Below are 19,441 nucleotides of genomic sequence, written 5' to 3' on the forward strand. Positions count from 1 at the left end.
CACTTTTGACAAAATTTTATAAACTACATTCCAAAGAGTTATCGGCCTGTAGTTTTTCATGTGCAAATGATATTTCCTTCTTTATCAATATCATCACTAGTTTCAAGATTTTTACTTGCATATACATTTTAATAATTATTATAATACATTTGGCTTTTCAATCTCGCACCATTTTCCTGATTTTCATTATAAATCTTTACTGCTAAAATTTCGCGCAGGCCAGCGCCATCTATTGTCGATGTAAGTAAATGTCAAAGGTTATTTCGCGTCAGATTTGTGATCCTCAACACCATCGAAGAGCTACGAAGTTTATCTAAAATCCGGAGGCATCCTTCCTCCTTATTAGTTTATAATAATTTAGAAAGATGAGTGGAGGAGTGTCATATTATGGGAGTAAGATAAGCCTAGTATCGAATGCTGGAATTCGATATGAAGGCCATTTATTCTCGGTTGATACTGCCGATTCGACGGTGACTCTTTCGAAAGGTGAGTAGGCAATTCAGCGAAGACCGAATGAAATTACGTAGGGCCTACCGTATGTACCTTACCTATGCATACATTGTTTACCTTGTCCTTGCCGCGAAAAAAAAAAGGGTGAACATAACAAGACAATAAACGAACTGGTAAAATTCTAATTGAAGTCCATAAACCTGTCACCTCTCTTCTATGTAAATGTGTTTAGCTGTGCCAATAAATATAGATTTTAGATTAGGCTAGGTCTACAAATTATTGTAAATAATTTGTATTGCCACCACACCACACAAGTTGTCGACTGCGGTGGCGAAACACCGGTTTACACTGGCAGCCATCAACCAATTAGACCGATAAATGGAATATTCGAGGTCTATTTCTGTCAGGGATATGGGCGCTAATGCATTTTCGCACCGGCCGATTACCAGCATACCTCATCAGGCAATACTTACTTGTTCCCAAATGTCATGACAAGTCTCTCACTCTCAGTCACATTTCGAGGTTATACAAATATGCATGCAGCCGAGTGCGTTAGTGCCTAGTGGAAATGCAGAGCACGCGAAGTTTCTTAAGATAAGTGCCGCACTGTGCACGAGCCGCTGGCGGCGAGTGCCCAGTGTGCACCATCTGAAGAAACCGAGCTTTCTCTGCATTTACTTTTACGCACGACAGAGCAAGTGCATTATTTGTTTTATAAAATAGCAACACAGAAACAAATTCTTGAAAAGTTACAGTATAGATATACCCAGTTGTTGTGTGTCCGGACGATCAATATTAGAAAGTCATTGGGAAGAATTTACAAGCGAAGTTTCGTAATTTTTTAGTACAAAATGTTAGGAAATAATATAAAGAACAAAATAGAAGATGATTACAAGTATTGAATTCATATTTTTAGTGTAATACAAAGACAAAAAAAGAAGGCTTCAAAAATATAAAGTGTCCGGACACCCGACCCCCCATCCTACAGTTTTGTTGGACTTCTCACGGGACTATTAAAATACCGCACTGGTTTGCTTGAGCGTGCAATGTCAATTTTCGTTGCGCACCTTTTGCACTGCCGTGCAGTGCACCAAAAAAGTTGGATGTCATGTGACGCGTATTGGCCAATCGCGATGCTTGAAATAATACACCTATTTTATAAACCCATCTCTTCCAAATATCGCGAAAAAGAGGTGGGTATATTGACCTCGAAATGTGACTGAGAGACTTGTCATGACATTTGGGAACAAGTATTGGTGATGAGGTATGCTGGTAATCGGCCGATGCGAGACTGCATTAGCGCCAGGATATGCTCCGCTGAGACTCGTCTGGCTCCGCGGCATCCCCTCCGTTCAATAGACCGATGACGGCCATTTTTGCCACGGCATTGGCAGATTTGAGATTGGGCTCGTAATCAGTAGAGGTGCCATTCAGAAAATTGGGATGGTCCCAGTTTACAGGGACTCGGTTTTCAAAGTCAAGATTTATCCACAAAAGAAATTTAGGAAAGTTCATGTCAAGTGCAGACATTAATCGAGTGCGCTAGTCAATGTAAACATATCAGGTTTCATAACAAGATTATTGGAAGATGGCAAGTCGTGAAAAGTGAACAGGGGGAATTGATTGAGGTCAGGTCACTGAATCTATTTATTGCACTCAATCCCTGTAATTGCTGTCCATGTCCCACAGTGGCACAGGGGTAAGTGACATGAAGAAAAACTGTCCCGAGATTGGCAGAAACAAGGACAATCTCAATTTATCAAGACAAGATTTGTCTTGGAATATGAGGATAGACCTTGTTTTCTGGGACAATCCCAATTTTTGGACCGGTGCCTCTCAAGCTTTTTATTAACTCTGCGTGGACTAGGAGCCACATATGAAGGCAAGTGGCTCCTGGTCCCCTTTATTTTGGGGATGACCAGGGGCCACATTGGTGGAACCAGGAGCCAATTTTTTTTTTTAATTCAGTCAGTTCAGATGCTTTTGTATTAAGATGAAGGAGAAGGATAATGTTTTATATCTTTTTCAAATTCAAAGATGACTACTGGAGTACCTTGGCTTGTAATTGTATTTTAATTTTGTCTGTGACCAGAATAAAGAAAATAAAGATAGAAAAGGAAAGAAAGAAAAAGAGAACAAAAGAAAGGGAGAGAGAAAGAAAGAAAAAGTGAAAATGTGATAATGAAAGAAATAAAAGGAAAAAAGGTAGAAAGAATGGAAGTATAAAAAAAGAAAAGGATGGATGGAAGAAAGAAGGGATGAAAGGGGGAAATAAATGAGAATGAAGGAAATAAAAAAAGGAAGATGAATGAAGGTGAATGGGAAAAAGAGTCAAGCAAAAAATAAAGAAAAAATTAAATGAAGAACAGGCAATGAAAGAAACAAAAAAGGAAAGGATGGAAGGAAATCCAAGTAAAGCAAGAAAATGAAATGAAAGAAAAGGAAAAGGAGGGGAAAGAAATAAAGGAAGGAGGAAAGCAGGAAAAGAGATTCTGAGATGGGAAGAAGAATTAGGGGATGGGAAAGAATGGATGAAAGGAAGGAGAAACAGACAAGGAAGAAATTGAATGAATGGGAAAAGAAGATATAAAGAAGGAAAGAAAAATGGAAAGAATGAAAGTGAAGGAAGAAAGAGAGAAACTAGGAAAGAATAGATGGATCCAACTGAGGAAAGGAAAGAAAGATTGATGAAAGGATGAAGTTCTAAAGGAAGTTTGAGAGAAAAGAAAGATAAAAAAGGATTGATGAAGAATTGATTGAAAGAAAGGAAGATGGAAGGCAAGAAAGAAAAAGGAAAAAAAAAAATCATGTTTCATTTTGGCTCAAACTGATACCTAGATCTAGTTTCGTATGAAACCAACTTTATCAGCACACAGCCCCACACCCAAATGCATATATGGGACTGTAATGTACTCCCCAATGTGTTTTAGTGCGTGTTGATGCAGATGATGTCACTCGAAACCCGATCGTTTGGGGCCAAGAAAGGAGTGGTAATTTCTGTTTTGATTACTCACAAATGACAGAGTTACACCATTTTTTAAGGAAATAAGACATAAGAGCATTTCATTGGTGTAAAATGTGAAATTTTAAAGTTCTTTGGGAGAAGTTACAGAACCAAACTTTGTAGCTGGGGTGCTACGCAGCGCGCGGTCGCGATATATGTGGCAGGCTGTGTGTTGATTTTTTTGTGTGTGTAGGAATATAGCGCAAAAAATATGCTATGTCTATCCTATATTGCGGGGTCAACTGGGCAATTTTGCCATAGTGTACCGGGCGCCAAATTGTGAATTTTTTCCTGGCGCCTGGGCATACCCGTTTTTGGAGGAACCAGGCGCAAAACCCTTCAAACCGGGAGCAAAATTGCGCCTGGCGCCCAGTTTATAAAAGGCTTGGCGCCTCTTCTGGTAGTGGTAATGGTGGAGCAAACAACTGCTGCATAACTACAGCGTTTATGGAGAAAGGGTGCGCATTTGCACCCTCCTTGATTACTCCTAAATTTTGCTTTTGACGGGGTAACGGAAGAAATGATAAAGATAAATTTATATTAAATACATTTAGCTTACTACCACCTTTTCAGCTTATGATCACTCGAAAACCCCATCGCTATTTATCAGCGCTTCTCGCTAGCATAGCGGGAAGAATCTTGACTGCAGTTATGATGCGAGTTCGAGTCCCAGCTAAGGTACATGTAAGAAACACTACAAACAACAAAAAAAAACAATAGAGAAACAAGAAGTTAATGAACAAAGTTTCGACAATCTTTTATTATTTTGGGTGGCTGTCGCAAAGGAACTCTTTCCCTTAACTTTGTTTGACTACTTACCTTAACACATCGAAATGTTGCCCATTGACTAGCAAAAACAGCAAAGTTCCGCACAGCTCACGGCAGCGATTCGGGTTTTCCGCACTTGCAATGGTTTTTGTCTCGTGATCAGATCGCTCAAGTATCGTTAGAAAATTAATTTGGCAATTTCTTGCAAATTCATTGTGCGCTCCGAAACCCAGAACTCCATTGGCTTTGTACACGTTGCAATAGATTCTGTAAACTCTGACGAACACGATGTGACTATGGTGCTATTCTGTATGATTTTGACTGATAAGCGGAAGTAATCAAAATACGCTTACCTGTGCGGTATCGATGAGAAAAAACAATCTTCCGAGAATACCTTTCATAATTCATGTAAAATATAGGAAAGTGAAATGGTTGATTTTGACAGGAGGTGATAGAGAATTGCACACTTGTTTTGATGGAATACTGTGTGGGGCATTGGGAGGCTTGCAGTGCACATGCTTACTATATTTTCATTTATAAATTGGCTTGCAATCAAAGCTGGATGATGTCATGTAATATGCTGACCGCTAGCGGCGAACGTTGTGTTATTCATGTACGCTATATTTTGATGTGCTTAATACGCGTAATGCGTATAAAGGTATACAAATTTTAGGGGTAGAAATATGAAAATGAGCGGTTTCTTACCAGTCAGCTCACTTGTAAATCGTTCCCACACAATGACGTTTTTTGACCTTTGACTAGCTTTGTGGTGACGTACGTACGCAGGCAAATACAGAGAGAAATGGTGTGCATGTGTAGCTGATTGTGCTAGTACAAGATTCCTGGCTGACATAGTGCATAGGTAGGACGTTCGAATGTCAATGACAAGTTTAGAGTGCTAATTTTGTTCTTACTCAATCCAACTGGCATACCGCCATCTACTATTAATTAGCACTCTAAACTCGTCATTGACATTAGAACGTCCTACCTATGCACTACATCATCCAGGAATCTTGTAGTAGCACAATCAGCTACGCATGCGCACCATTTCTCTGTGTATTTATCTGCATACGTACGTTATCACAAAGCAAATAAAACTTAAGATCATGTCATTCTGTTGTTCATCCTGGGAACGTTTTAAAGGTGGTAAGACTGGTACATGTAGGAAACCTCATTTTTCATACTTCTACCCCTAAAATTTGTATACCTTCATACGCATCAGGCATATTAAGGTACGTAGTCAAACAAAATTAAGTTAAATTAACAGATTGGCAATTTCCCCAGGAAATCCATCCGTGTTTACATGCCTCGCTATGCAGTCCTATATGCATATATGAGTGTCAAAAATCTGTGATGTAAACTATGTCAAAATATGAATAAAATATCATCACTGAGTCCTCAAGGCTATGTCTGGATGGCATGTTTATTCTCATTAGGCATGTTAGGTCTAGAATCTAGATCTAGTCTAGATTAGATCGATCTAGATCCTACAGACTAGGTCTAGATCTAACCGATATGAGATATTGTTGATGGGGGATTTATATACTGTATTTTGTTAAAGGATCTGTTCAGTTTGACATCCCATCATACATTTACTTAGTACTCTGTTGTAGTAATAAGTATAAATGTGTATTCTTGTTTCATTGTTCCTCCAATTGTGCAGTACGTTCCTTTGGAACAGAGGACAGGCCATGTGATCATCCCGTCGCCCAGAGAGATGAGATGTATGACTACATCGTGTTTAGGGCTTCTGACATTAAAGACCTGATGGTGTGTGAAGCTCCTAAACCTCCACAGACAACCTCCATTGCCCAAGATCCAGCCATTCTGCAGGTGAGTTGAATGAATTATCAAAAATCGATACATGCACTATTTATGAATTTCTGTTTCAGGCTTCAGCAAATGAAATAGGGGTAAGGCCATTATCTCAGCAATAGATGTTTTTATGGATTAATAGTTGCCAGACTATGTACATGTCAATATTGTCTGAGAATAATTTACCTAGTATCACATTGCAATTTGCTCCACACTTTTTCAAATCTACCCAAAAAGTATTTTGTGTTGGATTTTTTTTTTACAAAGGACTGTACAGAATATAGTTGGGTATTTTTCTTTCTTATTACCAAAAATGCCAATCAATTTTTGTGAGAAATTATTCCTTGTTCCCTTGGAATACAACCTATATTAACTGAAGGAGTTGGTTTATAGCTTTCACAGATAGAAAAAGATGCAGTTTAGAAGTATTGCCACGAGAAATTTATCCCCTGGCCTATAGGTGGATATTGATATTTTCAACCATATCAAAGTACCCAAACTCAAACTAAGAAAATATGCCTGTTTCTTTGTCTTATATTTCTCACAGCACTCGGGCGCAGTGAGCTCTACCACCAACCCCAGTTTTCGGCCACCCAACACCTTTGCGTCGGCTCCAGCTCCCTTTGCTCCATTTAATCAGCTCCCCTACCAATATGGTGCTATTGGAGGTATGATGCCAAATCAGTTTGCAGCAGGCCAGGTTCAGCGCCCTCAAATAGGAGGTGAATCAAAGCCCAGTGAACCTAACCATCTAATCCTGTGTAAACCTGGTCAAGAGCAGAGAATATTTTAAAACTATTGACATTTTAGATTGGTTCAGTTGGAAACAGAGAAAGAGAGAACAGGAAATTATGTAGTAAAGTGTGGAGTGTAGTGTTCAACATTCTGCTGTGCCCATGAGCACTTCTCTTTACATTGCAACTTTTGGCATGATTTATTTTGACCAACTTTTTAATTAGGGTGAATTTAGTCTTAGAATATCTTCCTTTTAGAAAAGTTTCCTTTTTTGATACATGAATCATACCCACCATCCAGTAAATTTTTTTTTTCAAAATAGCAAAAGTAAAACAAAAATCAGATTTATAAAATTATATGCAGTATACTTTTAGTGTACTTTAATTACTTTGTTTCACTTTCTGTAAGATTTATCAATTTATAGGTTTGGCACGTATGATGAAGTTCAATTTGTACTAGGTGAAACTGTTCAAGGATTCACCTAAAAGTGATGTTATTTCTAATCAGTATTTTTTACAAATTTTCTTATGGAACACTTTATTTTTTACAAAGTTGGCAGGCAGACTCCTCCACCCAACCGCAAGTCGCCCACTATGGAGCAGGCAGTCCAAGCTTCTGGTCCGCAGTCACCCGACAAGGACAAGAAGAATGAGAGCAGCAGTAAGGGGAGGAAAGACCATGACAAGAACGACCATCGTGATCAGGAGCCCCAGCCGCAGAGGAGACGAGGATCCCGTGAGGAACAGCGCAGGGGTGGCAACAACAGGGATTTCAGGGATGTGAGAGAAGAGGGGCGTAATAGGGATAACCAGGATCGCTACCGAGACAATCAGAACAGGGATCATGATAGAGATGGAATCAGGAGAAGGAATGATAGAGGACCTCGGGATCAAGGCCGCAGACCAGATAGTAAGAATCATGTTCTGTATCAATTGTCTATCAGATAAGGACACTGTTGTTTCAATACTATTTTCTCTTTTTACCCCCCGCCAAATGGAGTTCAAAGGGGGGTCTATATGAATCAGCGCACAGTTGGTTGGTCGGTCAGTCCATTGCAAATCTTGTGCTTTGAACTGCTTCCTCAATTTTTAACAAATTTTCAATGAAATTTGGAGTACACGTTGGTCTTGGGGTAAAGATATGCAAGATATATTTTTCGTATTGGAAAGTGTTTTGCCTTGGAAATATATATTTATGACAAAAATTTTGTAAAAGTTTTGCATTTCAAACTACTTTCTCAGTTTTAACCAATTCTTATGAAATTTGGCACACACATAGATCTAGACTTAAGGAGAGGGCAAGACACATTTTTCACATTTGTTAGAAATTTTGTTTTCATGGTAACCGCATATTATGGCCAAAAACCACGGAACACTCGTTGTGGATCAAAATACTTCCCCATTTTGTGGCCAGTGCTCATGAATGAAAGTTGGCACCAACTTTGGGTTTGGGTAGAAAACTGGATAGGAAACATGGAATCCCCTTTTCCAAATGTGTGTTTGAAATTGTGTTGCCATGGTAACAACAGTTTATTGTAAAAAAAAAAAAACCTGGAAATCTAATTCCCCATTCTTTTGTCCACTGATCTTGAAATTTGGCGCAAATATTCATCTAGGGTAAAGACATGCAAGATTCATTTTCCAAAGTGTGTTGAAAATATGATAATGTGTTGTAATATGTGGCTAACTTGACATTTGTATGAAGGTAATAGTATTTGTGGGTAGTATGGAGAGTCAAACATATGGGCTTTACACCAGAATGGTCTTAACACCATACATGTAGCTATTTGTGGAGCGTTTTGGCCCAGTGAATAAGTCTCCAGACTTTGAAACAGAGTCCCATCCCATCCATGGTGTAGTTTCCTTAAGCAAGAAATTGATCTAAAATTGTGCTGCACTCAGCTCAGGTGAAGTAAATGGATACTGGCAGAAAGAAATTTCTCAGAAAGCTGTGAGTATTAGAATTGGTTGCTTAACCATTGTAACGGGAGCTCCTTGAGCACCTACCAAGGTGGATATATGTGCCGTACAAAAAAAGAAACCCACTATATTTGTATAAAATATATCACAAGGCACGAAGCTGATATTTGATCTCTTTCATGTTGTGATTTATTGAGCTTTATGCTTACAATTTAAGCATCTTTATTATTTCAGATCAACAACAACAGCAGCAACAGCAGCCTTACAGGAGGGGTCGAGGAGGACGTGGCCGTGGTCATCGTCCATTGATGGCTAAAGATCCCATCAAGGTTGGAACAGACTTTGACTTTGACACAGCTAATGCCCAGTTTGATAAGGAGGCCATTGAGGATGAATTTGAGAGCAAACTGAAGATTGGTAAGAGTTTACAACAAATCTTGAGTTCAGTATTGATAAATATACCGGGTAATTTGTTATGTGACATTATGCAAATTATTGACAACTTTTCTTTTTTTACATCCGATTTTGGTGAAATTTTCAGCATTTTACTTAGATTTTGGTCTTGCCTGCATATCAGAGCGAGACTGTAGGCGCAGCTTTTCTGACGGCGGCGGCGTCATCGTCAACATCAAATCTTAACTGAAGGTCATCATGAAATATCATAACTTAGAAAGTATAAGGGCCTAGTTCATGAAACTTGGACATAATGGTAATCAAGTATTACTGAACATCATTCCAGAGTTTGATGTCACATGACCAAGTTCAAAGGTCATTTAGAGTCAATGAACTTTGACCATGTTGGGGAAATCAATATCAAAATCTTAACCATAGGTTAAGTTTTTGAAATGTCATCATAACTAAGAAAGTATATGGGACTAGTTCATTAAACTTGAATAAGTGTAATCCAGTAGTACTGAACATCCTGACGAGTTTCAGGTCACATGACCAAGGTCAAAGGTCATTTAGGGTGAATGAATTTTGGCCAGTTCGGGGTATTTGTTGATTTCCATCATAACTTTGAAAGTTTAAGATCTGGGGGGTGTTTCACAAAGATTTAAGTATGATTTTGAGTCACACTTAATTAAATGCCGGACGCGTACATGATCTGCAACGCGTATTCTTATTGATCAATACGCAGTAGTGCGCGTCCTCTTGGCATGATCTGACAATGCGGTCATGCCTATTATACCGCTTGCAACCAGGCATTGTGCGACTTTAAGTCATACTTAAATCTTTGTGAAACGCCCCCCTGGTTCCTGAAACTTGGACATAAGAGTAATCGAGTATTACTGAACACCTTGCCTGAGTTTCAGGTCACACAACCAAGGTCAAAGGTAATTTAAGGTCAATGAACTTAGATAATGTTGGGGGAATCAAAAAAAATCTTAACCAAGGCTAAGTTTTTTTAATATCATAACTCTGAAAGTATATGGATCTAGTTTATGAAACTTGGATATAAGGGTAATCAAGCATCAATGAACATCCTGCATGAGTTTCAGGTCACATGACCAAGGTCAATCAACTTTGACCGTGTTGGGGATATTTAATGGATCTAGTTTATAAAATGTGGACATACAGATAATCAAGTATCACTGATCCTCTTGCACAAGTCTCTGGTCACATGATCAAGGTTAAATGTCATTTAGGGTCAGTGAACATAGTATTTTATTGTCATATGAATGGTGTTTTTTTGTGAACTATTATTCTATAGTCGTTTTCAAAGTCAGCACTGCTGCTATATTGAATTGCATAATGCAGGCGAGGCTGCCAGAGGCACTCCACTTGTTCATATATATATATTTCAGATCTGACAATAGTGGATGTATAAATGTTGCTTATGCAATGTCTTCATTTGAAAGTGTTAGTGCTCATTGTAATGAAAAATGGAAAAGGGCATTTGAGGAAAGTTTATCATGAGCTGTGGATTGGCTTATTGTAAAACTGCTTGGTAAATAATTAACCCTTTTCTTCTCGACAGTTAATGGGGATGAGAAGTCAAGTGAGCAGGAACATGAAGGGTCAGGGAGTGAGACGCCCACCAGTGAGAATCAAGATGACAAGGCATTCTATGAACCAGAGAAATCATTCTTTGACAGCATCTCATGTGAATCAAATAACCAAGAGTAAGACTTCTTTTCTTTGATTCGTAATGCATGGAATCAAAAGAGCAATCATTTCTCATTGCATCAGAGCATAAGATACTTTATCTGAAAAGTAAGCATGAAATTTGGAGAAAATAAATTGAATGAGCAAAATGGATTTATTGCAGATTGCCAAATAATAATAATCAAAGCTTGCAATCTTGCCATTTGCATTGAATGACCACTGAATGATTTAATCTGTCCATTTTCAGAGTAAGCCTCTTTTGTGACCTAATCGAATTGTGCGGCAGATATCAAATCATAGGCCCGAATTCACAAAGGTGGTTTTGAAAACCCACGGTTGAATCCATGGTTTATGTAGATTTCCTGAATAAATTACGCTTATTTTACCGCGTATCGGGCCTGTGAATAAAAAATGTCCAATGCTGATGCGCGCTTTTGTCACAGTGCGCGAATTTGACGCCTGTTACCATGGTTATCCACGCTATTTTATTCATGAGTCCACTGTTTGAAGAGTGGACTCATGAATAAAAACAGTGGACTCATGAATGATATAGCGTAGATAACCACGGCAACAGGCGTCAATTTGGCGCACTGTGACAAAAGCGCGCATTAGCATTGGACCATTTTTATACACGCGCCCGATACGCGCTAAAATAAGCGTAATTTATACAGGAAATCTGCATCAACCATGGACTCAACCGTGGGTTTTCAAAACCACCTTTGTGAATTCGGGCCATAGAGTTCCAAGCTATTGGGGTTGATTCAGTATTTTGTAGTTTGATCATCTGTAGTTGATTGATATCAAGTCCTTTACTATCTTGCCGATGTAATACTACTTGGGTCAGTCTCAAGTACGCTTGATTGGAATCGGTTGCAACTTCACTGTTTTTACTTTGTGTCAGTGGATATTTTTCAAATTTATCAACAAGATATGATCATTCTTTCAGAAGTTTCTTTTACTTTGTAATTGGTCTTTTTGGGGTTATCAAGATTGCCTTAGTCTGGACAGCTTCTCTGCAGATACAATGCAGAGAATGATTTTGTTAAATCGGCTTCAACTGTCATGTTTTGGTTATATTAGATTTGGCGTTTACAAATAAAGATTTGCAATAAAGTTAGAACAAAGTGCTCTTTCAAAATCAGTATTGGACATCCTACAATGAATGATCTGAGACGATCGCTCAGTAGTGTCATCTATTTTCTTTGACTCGTAACCATAGGTTCATCATGGTTATTACCTTTGTCATTAGATATGATGTGGGTTAATTCCTGCTCATTTATTTTAACATGCGCAGAACATAAAATAATAGGGAATGTGTTTACAGTACCAGCAACAGCAAAGCGTTAACTAATTTGGTTGTGAGTGTTTAGAATTGAAGTTAAAGCTTCAGTTATTAATTCATCCTCCTCAATATCAACATCAATCTTTTGTTAGTACTTTAAATTATTTCACCACTAGTTCCTGTGCAATTTTGTTTTGAAATGGACAGGTCATGGTTTAGATAAACTTGTTCCTCACCCAAACAATAAAAAAAGTGCAGCTATATATTTGCTGTGATTAGGATCAACTAGGGTGCCAACTTGGCATAGGTCAAGTGTCCAGTATGATTTATCCAAATGCATCATTAAACATTGTGTTAGCAATAGAGATCTCTATATTTTGTTTGTTATTTGAAATTAAATTCCTGCTGTATTCAGCATTAGGACTGAATACACTTTTCAAACAAATAAATTGGAACCTGTTGTTCAATACCACAATAAAGAAGACAAGTATTCTTTTATACAGGAGATATGTATGGACAGCTGGTTGTTCTGAGAGCAAGTTTGACTCTATATGGGATGTTAAAAAGAACGTAAGCTAAAAGTATAATAAATAGCTTCAGGGAATTGAATGGTAAGGCCTTTGTGAACTTGTAATTTTTCATTATAATTATTTTGGCAGTGGAAATCGAACTCGTCCTAGCCGCCGTGAAGAATACAAGATGAACACGGAAACTTTTGGAGTGCCGTTCTCCAGGGGACGTGGTCGTGGTAGAGGCGGATTCTACCGGGGTGGTTACAATAGAGGTGGATACAATAGCTACCAGGGCGGATACAACAGGAGTGGTGGCGGATACAGAGGCCGTAACAACTACCAAAGAGGTGGAGGAGGGGGAGGCGGTACAGCCTGGAATAATAGGAGGAATCGCAACCAGGACTGGGGGCGAGGGGATGCACCTCAGCGTAGGGACCGTGGAGATGATAATCGTAGGAGAGAGGATGGGATCAGTAAAGGCACTACGGTGAGTGCTAGCAGATGAACCACAGAATTCTTTGAAAGTATTATTATACTGTTTGTCTAATAGAGAGAGTGGTGGTAAACTTTTATCCCATTGACTTCAAAATTATTTTGCATTTTAATATTGGGAAGTGTAAGCATTCATTCCCAAATGGATATACTACATAGATGCATATTTCAGTTTACAGGATATGCACTAATTATGTTTGGGTAACGTTTTGTTTTGCTACCCCCAAGTCTTAACCTGAAAATACTAATTATAGAAATTACTCTTGTTATGATTTTGAAACAAAAGTGGGTTTATTAATTGAAGTGCGGGAAGGGGGGGGGGAGAAGTGGTTGATAAGATTCAGTAAGTTCTAGCAGTTAATATCCTGTAAGTCATATTCATCTTCTGATAGTCTTGTAATTATCAATTTTATTAGTATGGTAGGTTTTATCCATGTTTTTTTTCCCTCAGACTTAGTCTCATATTTATTGGTTATCATAAAGTTGAGACTAAATTCAAATACCAAGAGCTGTCCGTAAGGCAGCAATTGAAAGGGTTCAATCGAAATTAAGTTTATTAAGACTTAATTTTTTTATATTTGGTGTACGAGAGATCTTTTATATTGCACCAAACTATAAGCCCCCTTTTCTCTAGTCTTGTTGTTCACATTTATTTATTTGTTATTTTTATGCAGGAAAGCAGCCAGAAAGAAGATATTAAAGTTGCTGAAGGATCATAGAAGAAAGGCAGACCAAATGCCAAATGAGCGTTTTTTGTACAAAGGACAATTTTGTTCACATTTGTGGCCAAAAGGATAAGCAGAGCTTCACTGAAAGAGCTTGATAAAGGAGCTAGCTATGCATGGCAGGAGCAGCAGTGCTAATCAATTCATGGGATCTATATAGTGCCTGGCTCAAAGGAAAAAAAAAAGACGATGATAAATATATTTCTGAATATTGTAGTAGAATTATTTTATTGATCAGTTCAAGAAAGGAGGTTATCCATACATTGCCTACTACATGTACATGATTATTACAAGAGGAATTTCTGAAGAGTCTCTCAGAGAAAGTTGTGTTGTATTCAAGCTGTGGATTCTTGCTTTAATTTGGAAAGGAAGAATTCCTTTTTTTAATTATGCTTTATCTTTCACTTGTGGAACAATCAAGTCAAGTAAGGATTTAGGCTGGAAAGATGTCAAAAACTTATTAGTTTTTGTGCATTGTGAAATATAATTTACAGAAATCAAGTGTTAATCTTGAATGCAGTGACAATATTGTCTCCCACAAAAAAGAAACCCATTTTCAGAGATAGATTTCACAATTATTAAAAGTGTTTTTTTACTATATATTTGATACTCATGGCAAGAGTGGCATCTCATCTCAAATTTGAAACCAACAGCTAAGCAATTGTTCATGCATGGCAGATTACAAACAAATATTGAGGCATATCAGAAACGATTTGCGCAGAAACTCCCCTGTGAATCTGAATCCACTCTCATTTTAGGGATCAGTGAGAGAATCTTAACAAAGAATACAAAAGAAATGCTAATGAGCCAATCGTCGAATAAGCACGGTCGTCGTATCGCAAACCAATCTTGTCCCATTTTTCTGCGCAATCTGGTTTTGACATTAAAATTTCACATTCGTCTCGCCCATTAATGATTGAAGTGTTTGTCTCATGTTAAGTATCAAAATGAAGTGGAAAAATTTAATTATATGAGTATGTAAATGAAATGTCATAATTTATTTTCCTTTGAAGAAAAAGATATGGGAATCCTGGTTTCCTTATTTCTGGGCCACACTGTCTGTTAACATTTTGTTCAATGTACAAATCACCCCCTCCCCCTTCCAGTATTTGATGCATGTTTGGAATAAAAGCACAATTAAATTATTTCTATTTCATTTCCTTTTTGCCTTTTTTGTTCAATTATCAAATAGATGGATTGCAATTAAGTTAACAATTTCAAGATAATTATGCTACTGGTCACATTTTCATGTAAAAATATTGGCTATTGGACAAAGCATACATGGACTATTTATTTTATGTCACATAATTTTAGCCAAGAAAAAATTTAACATCCAACAAAGGCTCTGCTGTTTATATGAAGGAAATCATTTCTGTAGGATCTTCTCAGAAGAACCTCAGAGACAAAACTCCATACCAATTATTGCATGAAAAGCACTGCACGGTAAATGTCATAATGGCCCATCTATACCATGTAACACCATGTGTAACTGTACGTCTTCTATCATTCAGCCATTGTAATACATTGTAGTGCAGCTATTAGCTTCGTTGTTCATTTTTTACCCATTTGACATTGTTCTTGTGGTTTAGTGATGTAGTTGCGAAGGTGTATGTTGCTTGTATCCTGAATATGGGTCCTGGGTCTCGTAACACAAAGGTTAGCGATTAATCATATGCTTGGTTTTCATGATCAATTGAATATTGTAGTCAATGCAATCATGAAAAAAATTGTTCTACGATGATTGCTAAGCTTTGTTTTACAGGCCAGTGGTGTGTTAGAAAAAGTCAACCCGATATTGTGTTTTAACACTTTTGAAGTAGGCAAATGATATACTTATCCTGAATGATAACAATGGATAGTCCAAATTACCGAGTTCACAGGATTTGAATAGAGTAGTGATGTGATATGTGGTAGTTGGGGATAGAGAGGAAGAAGGGGATGCATGTTGGAAGTTTTGTTTTTGAATTGAAGGAAAAGTAGAGTTCTAAATTCTGAGAAAATTTAAATTTATGAGCTTTCTCATATTTTTTTTTTAAGTCAGAAGGAATTTCATAGCAATATTGTTCATTGGTCAGGACTGCTCTTCGAATGCCCATTAATGAAAATTCATGCAAGACAAGAAACTATGTGGTTCTACTTACATGTACATGTCTTTTTTTATGTGTGCAATTCGTTTACCTTTTGAAAAGTCAGATGCTGATTATTACATTAGAATTTAGTATCCAAATTGCTTTCGAACTGTTTTTGCTTGGAAATCAATTTACAAGAATTTAACTTTTTTTTTGAGAATCTCGACAAATACTTTACATCTCTTGATTACCTTGATCATAGGAAGAATAAATCCTTTTGGAGTTTTCTACCATGCTGTGGCCAGACTCGCCCCCACCTTACAGCTAGTATTTTGTTTTTTCTTTCAATTATCTCTGTTCTTGCACCAGTTCTTTATGGCACTTTCTACCCTATTAGATATAATATGCACTTAGCATCAATGTATTTCTGTTGTCAACAAAGCGTTATTTAGAACTTATGGAACTAGGATAGACGTTAAAAGCTATATATTCCATTCACCTACTCAACTATTTATATCACTTCACTATACTAGGATGTTGAAAAAGTGGTTTTCCATAGGAACAGATGAAATGAGGTTAATGTTTAATTGTTCATATAACTTTAGACGAAATGTTTGAAAAACTTGCTGGTGATTTTTTTTTGTGTGTTAATGTTGTCAATTTCAATATTAAACTGGTTATATGATATGACTTTCTTTTGAAAGAAGTTTGATTATACAACAGAACTATGTGTTCTATCCCATCTGATATAGACTGAACTCCTCCCACTTTGAGTTTGAAATAATGCCATGGGTAAGAAATAAAGAGACTAATATTTGAGGCCCGTTTGCATTGTATAAAAAAAAGGAACATCACAAAAATGGCAGTATGCTGTTTGCTTGGTTATCTCTTTGCCAACTATCTATAGAGTATGTTATTGTCTTAATTCAACAATTAAATTTAGCACTGTCAATTTGGTTTCTTCTTTGATGCTATTGTGTGCAGGAATGTGAAAAATAATTGTGCTTCAAAGTAATCTTTTCAATAGATTTGAACATGTGTCAATTTCTCATAATTTCATGAAAATATCAGGCAGATAATTAATAGGGAAGACTGCATTCTCAGGCTAATGAGGTGACAATATCATTGATTATGTGTGTCTGTCATGCAAAACTAGAAATGTGTTTGTAACATTAATAAAACACGACATATATTTATTGCCATTGTCCACAGCGGTGAAATGCTTCTAACGTTCCATGGGGTGATATAAGAAGTAATAAATTATGGAGAAACTTGAGAAAGTATGTCTGTCATTTAAGTGCACATGGCGTATCTAGAAAGATGTTTTATTATCTCGCTTGTGTGGTCAATGCATACATAATCCCTCTTACACAAGGCATGAAATTCTCTGATAGACATCTGTAGGCAAAGGCTGCAGCTGTATCCTTGCTGTTGTAAACGCTAACTGTAAGCAGTGCATCTGATACACTGAGACTTCAAATAGTGGGTGCGGAGCAACCACTGCCTGTACTTTTCTCATATTGCTTTAGTTTTCTTTTATCAACTATGATTTACACAGATTTTTGTAGAAAAAACTGCTTCCAGATATTTGTTGATGAGAAGACCATGATTAGAGGGCGGTATTTGTAGTCTTGTGTATCAGATGAGTCGCTATTGTAACAGTAGTGTAACAGCAAAAATATATGTTTAGAGCCTCTGCCTCGAATATAGGCTACAGGTGCAATCTCTGTACACAAAGGTTAATTATTATTTTCAGAGTTTTGAGATTTTGGCTGACTGGCTATTTATTCTCACCGACTGATTTGTCCCCCACTTTGAGTGACTAATGAATCAATATAACATTATGTCGTCAGCAGTAAGTTTGCTGCATATCTTTGTATTAATACTGTAGTGATTGTACTGGTTATTAGTCGATGTCTTCCTAGTGTTGGTGTAAGCAGTTTTTACTGCAGGATTGGTCTTCTTTAAAAAAATCTGGCATCTGGTGTGTTTTAAGGTTATTTTTGTCACTTTCATGACATCAACTTGTGGTTGATTTATCGTTTACCATGATGAACGTGAATTTGAACATTTCCTTGATTTTTATGTCTGATGTAATTGGCAATGAACGATTCAGCAATTTTCCAAATATTCAAGGTGAAATGGTAAAATTGAAGATCGGACCAAAATGAGAAAAATCTCACCTGGCAGAATTATCAGCGATGTTCTTGGATTTAAATTTTTACGAATTGTAAATTATCATTTGATGATTATTTTACTGCAGTATGTGTAAAGCTCAACACATGGCTTGGTATTTATTAATTTTTACAATAACAAAGAGATGCTAAGGCAAGCTAAAATGACTATGAAGAATGTACAGAAAGGGTATGTTTTAAAGATAATTTTTATTTAGTTGGAAATGTTTTGTGTTTGAAGTATGACAATAAAGTTTTGTAATTTAACTTTAATTGAATTTGTATCACAAAGAAATGAATGGTGATATTCATAAGTCAAGTAAACACATTTTACCCACAGTAAAAGGGGTTATGTGATTGTGGTAAAGTAATCATTTTATTCTATGGTTTCAAACACAAATAATCAAATATTTTTCCTGTTTCACTTGTTTCATTTTGACATTTTTTTCAAAGGAAAGTATTTTGGAATGTGTACATTAAAAAGTTATTTCAATATCGGTATAACAGCTACATACAATTGGGTTCAAAGTTAGAATTTAAAAATGGCACTTTATTCAACTCTTTATTTTTGTGTGATGATGGATCATTGAATTAAGAAGCTGTTGTATTAAAGAAGAAATGTTTGATTAATCAAATTACTTTCAAACCTTGTGAGATTAATATTCTGCATGTATTGTGTGCATTTCAGAAGTTGTAAGCAGCAGAATTGTGGACTTGAAAGAAAAGTGGAAATTGTTCTGGTAACCTGAGAGACCTCGGTATGCTGATGACTTGAAAGCAAATGATATGAAGATTGCAAAGAAATTTATTTTCAAGGAAGATTCTAAATGAAATGATAAAGAGATAATCAAATGTAGGTGATGGCCTTTTTTGAAGGAGAAACTAAGTGAAAATGGCATGAATTTGGGATGGCCACAACAAAAGCCCTTTGAGCAATGTACAGTGACAGATAACTGTATAATGTTATGTTGTATTTGTGAAATAAAAGAAAATAGAAATCACTCCTTGTTGAACATATGTTTCTGTGCGTGTATTATTATGAACAAAACTTGTTTCAATCTTAAGGATAATTTTTTTTTGAAAAAAAATAATTGAAGACAACCTAATGAAATGCTCTCCAGATAACACCTTGAAGTCCAATTGTTGACAAATACTGATGAAGTCTCTCCGTCTGTGTGACTAATTTTAAGGGGTACTCCAGGATGAAAATGATTATATCTGCAAAAAATTCCCTGAACAAAATTCAATTATTTTCCTATCGAATTTTGATCAAATTTTCAATGCTTTAATTGTCTGACTTTTCTGTATCTGTACAAATCATTATTTTCAGCCTTGAGTACCTCTCTAATTATTTTGTACAAATTAGGCTAAATGTCCCTTTGATGTCTTT

General features: G+C 36.8%; 1 protein-coding gene across 2 annotated transcripts; it reads left to right on the forward strand.

The window, feature by feature from the left end:
- Positions 1–221: 221 nt before the first annotated feature.
- On the forward strand, positions 222–19,052 carry LOC129253978 (protein LSM14 homolog A-like). Of its 2 annotated transcripts, none has more exons than XM_064115218.1 (8): positions 222–486; positions 5,886–6,055; positions 6,585–6,759; positions 7,325–7,681; positions 8,926–9,108; positions 10,670–10,814; positions 12,739–13,078; positions 13,758–19,052. In XM_064115218.1, exons 1-8 carry the CDS (start codon positions 366–368, stop codon positions 13,800–13,802), a joined length of 1,536 nt encoding a protein of 511 aa, XP_063971288.1. In that variant the 5' UTR covers positions 222–365; the 3' UTR covers positions 13,803–19,052. The 2 variants fall into 2 exon arrangements, with proteins under 2 accessions (XP_063971288.1, XP_063971289.1); XM_064115219.1 differs by having other exon boundaries at positions 247–486; positions 6,585–6,705.
- Positions 19,053–19,441: the final 389 nt, after the last annotated feature.

Source organism: Lytechinus pictus, unplaced genomic scaffold (genome assembly GCF_037042905.1).
Source record: "Lytechinus pictus isolate F3 Inbred unplaced genomic scaffold, Lp3.0 scaffold_25, whole genome shotgun sequence".
Classification (NCBI taxonomy): domain Eukaryota; kingdom Metazoa; phylum Echinodermata; class Echinoidea; order Temnopleuroida; family Toxopneustidae; genus Lytechinus; species Lytechinus pictus.

Excerpts from the sequence above, each read along its gene's own strand:
- LOC129253978 (XM_064115218.1), top strand. The coding sequence starts at position 366 with ATGAGTGGAGGAGTGTCATATTATGGGAGTAAGATAAGCCTAGTATCG. Across the intron at positions 6,760-7,324 it reads TCAGCGCCCTCAAATAGGAG|TTGGCAGGCAGACTCCTCCA; the intron begins GTGAATCAAAGC and ends TTTTTTACAAAG. Across the intron at positions 9,109-10,669 it reads TGAGAGCAAACTGAAGATTG|TTAATGGGGATGAGAAGTCA; the intron begins GTAAGAGTTTAC and ends TCTTCTCGACAG.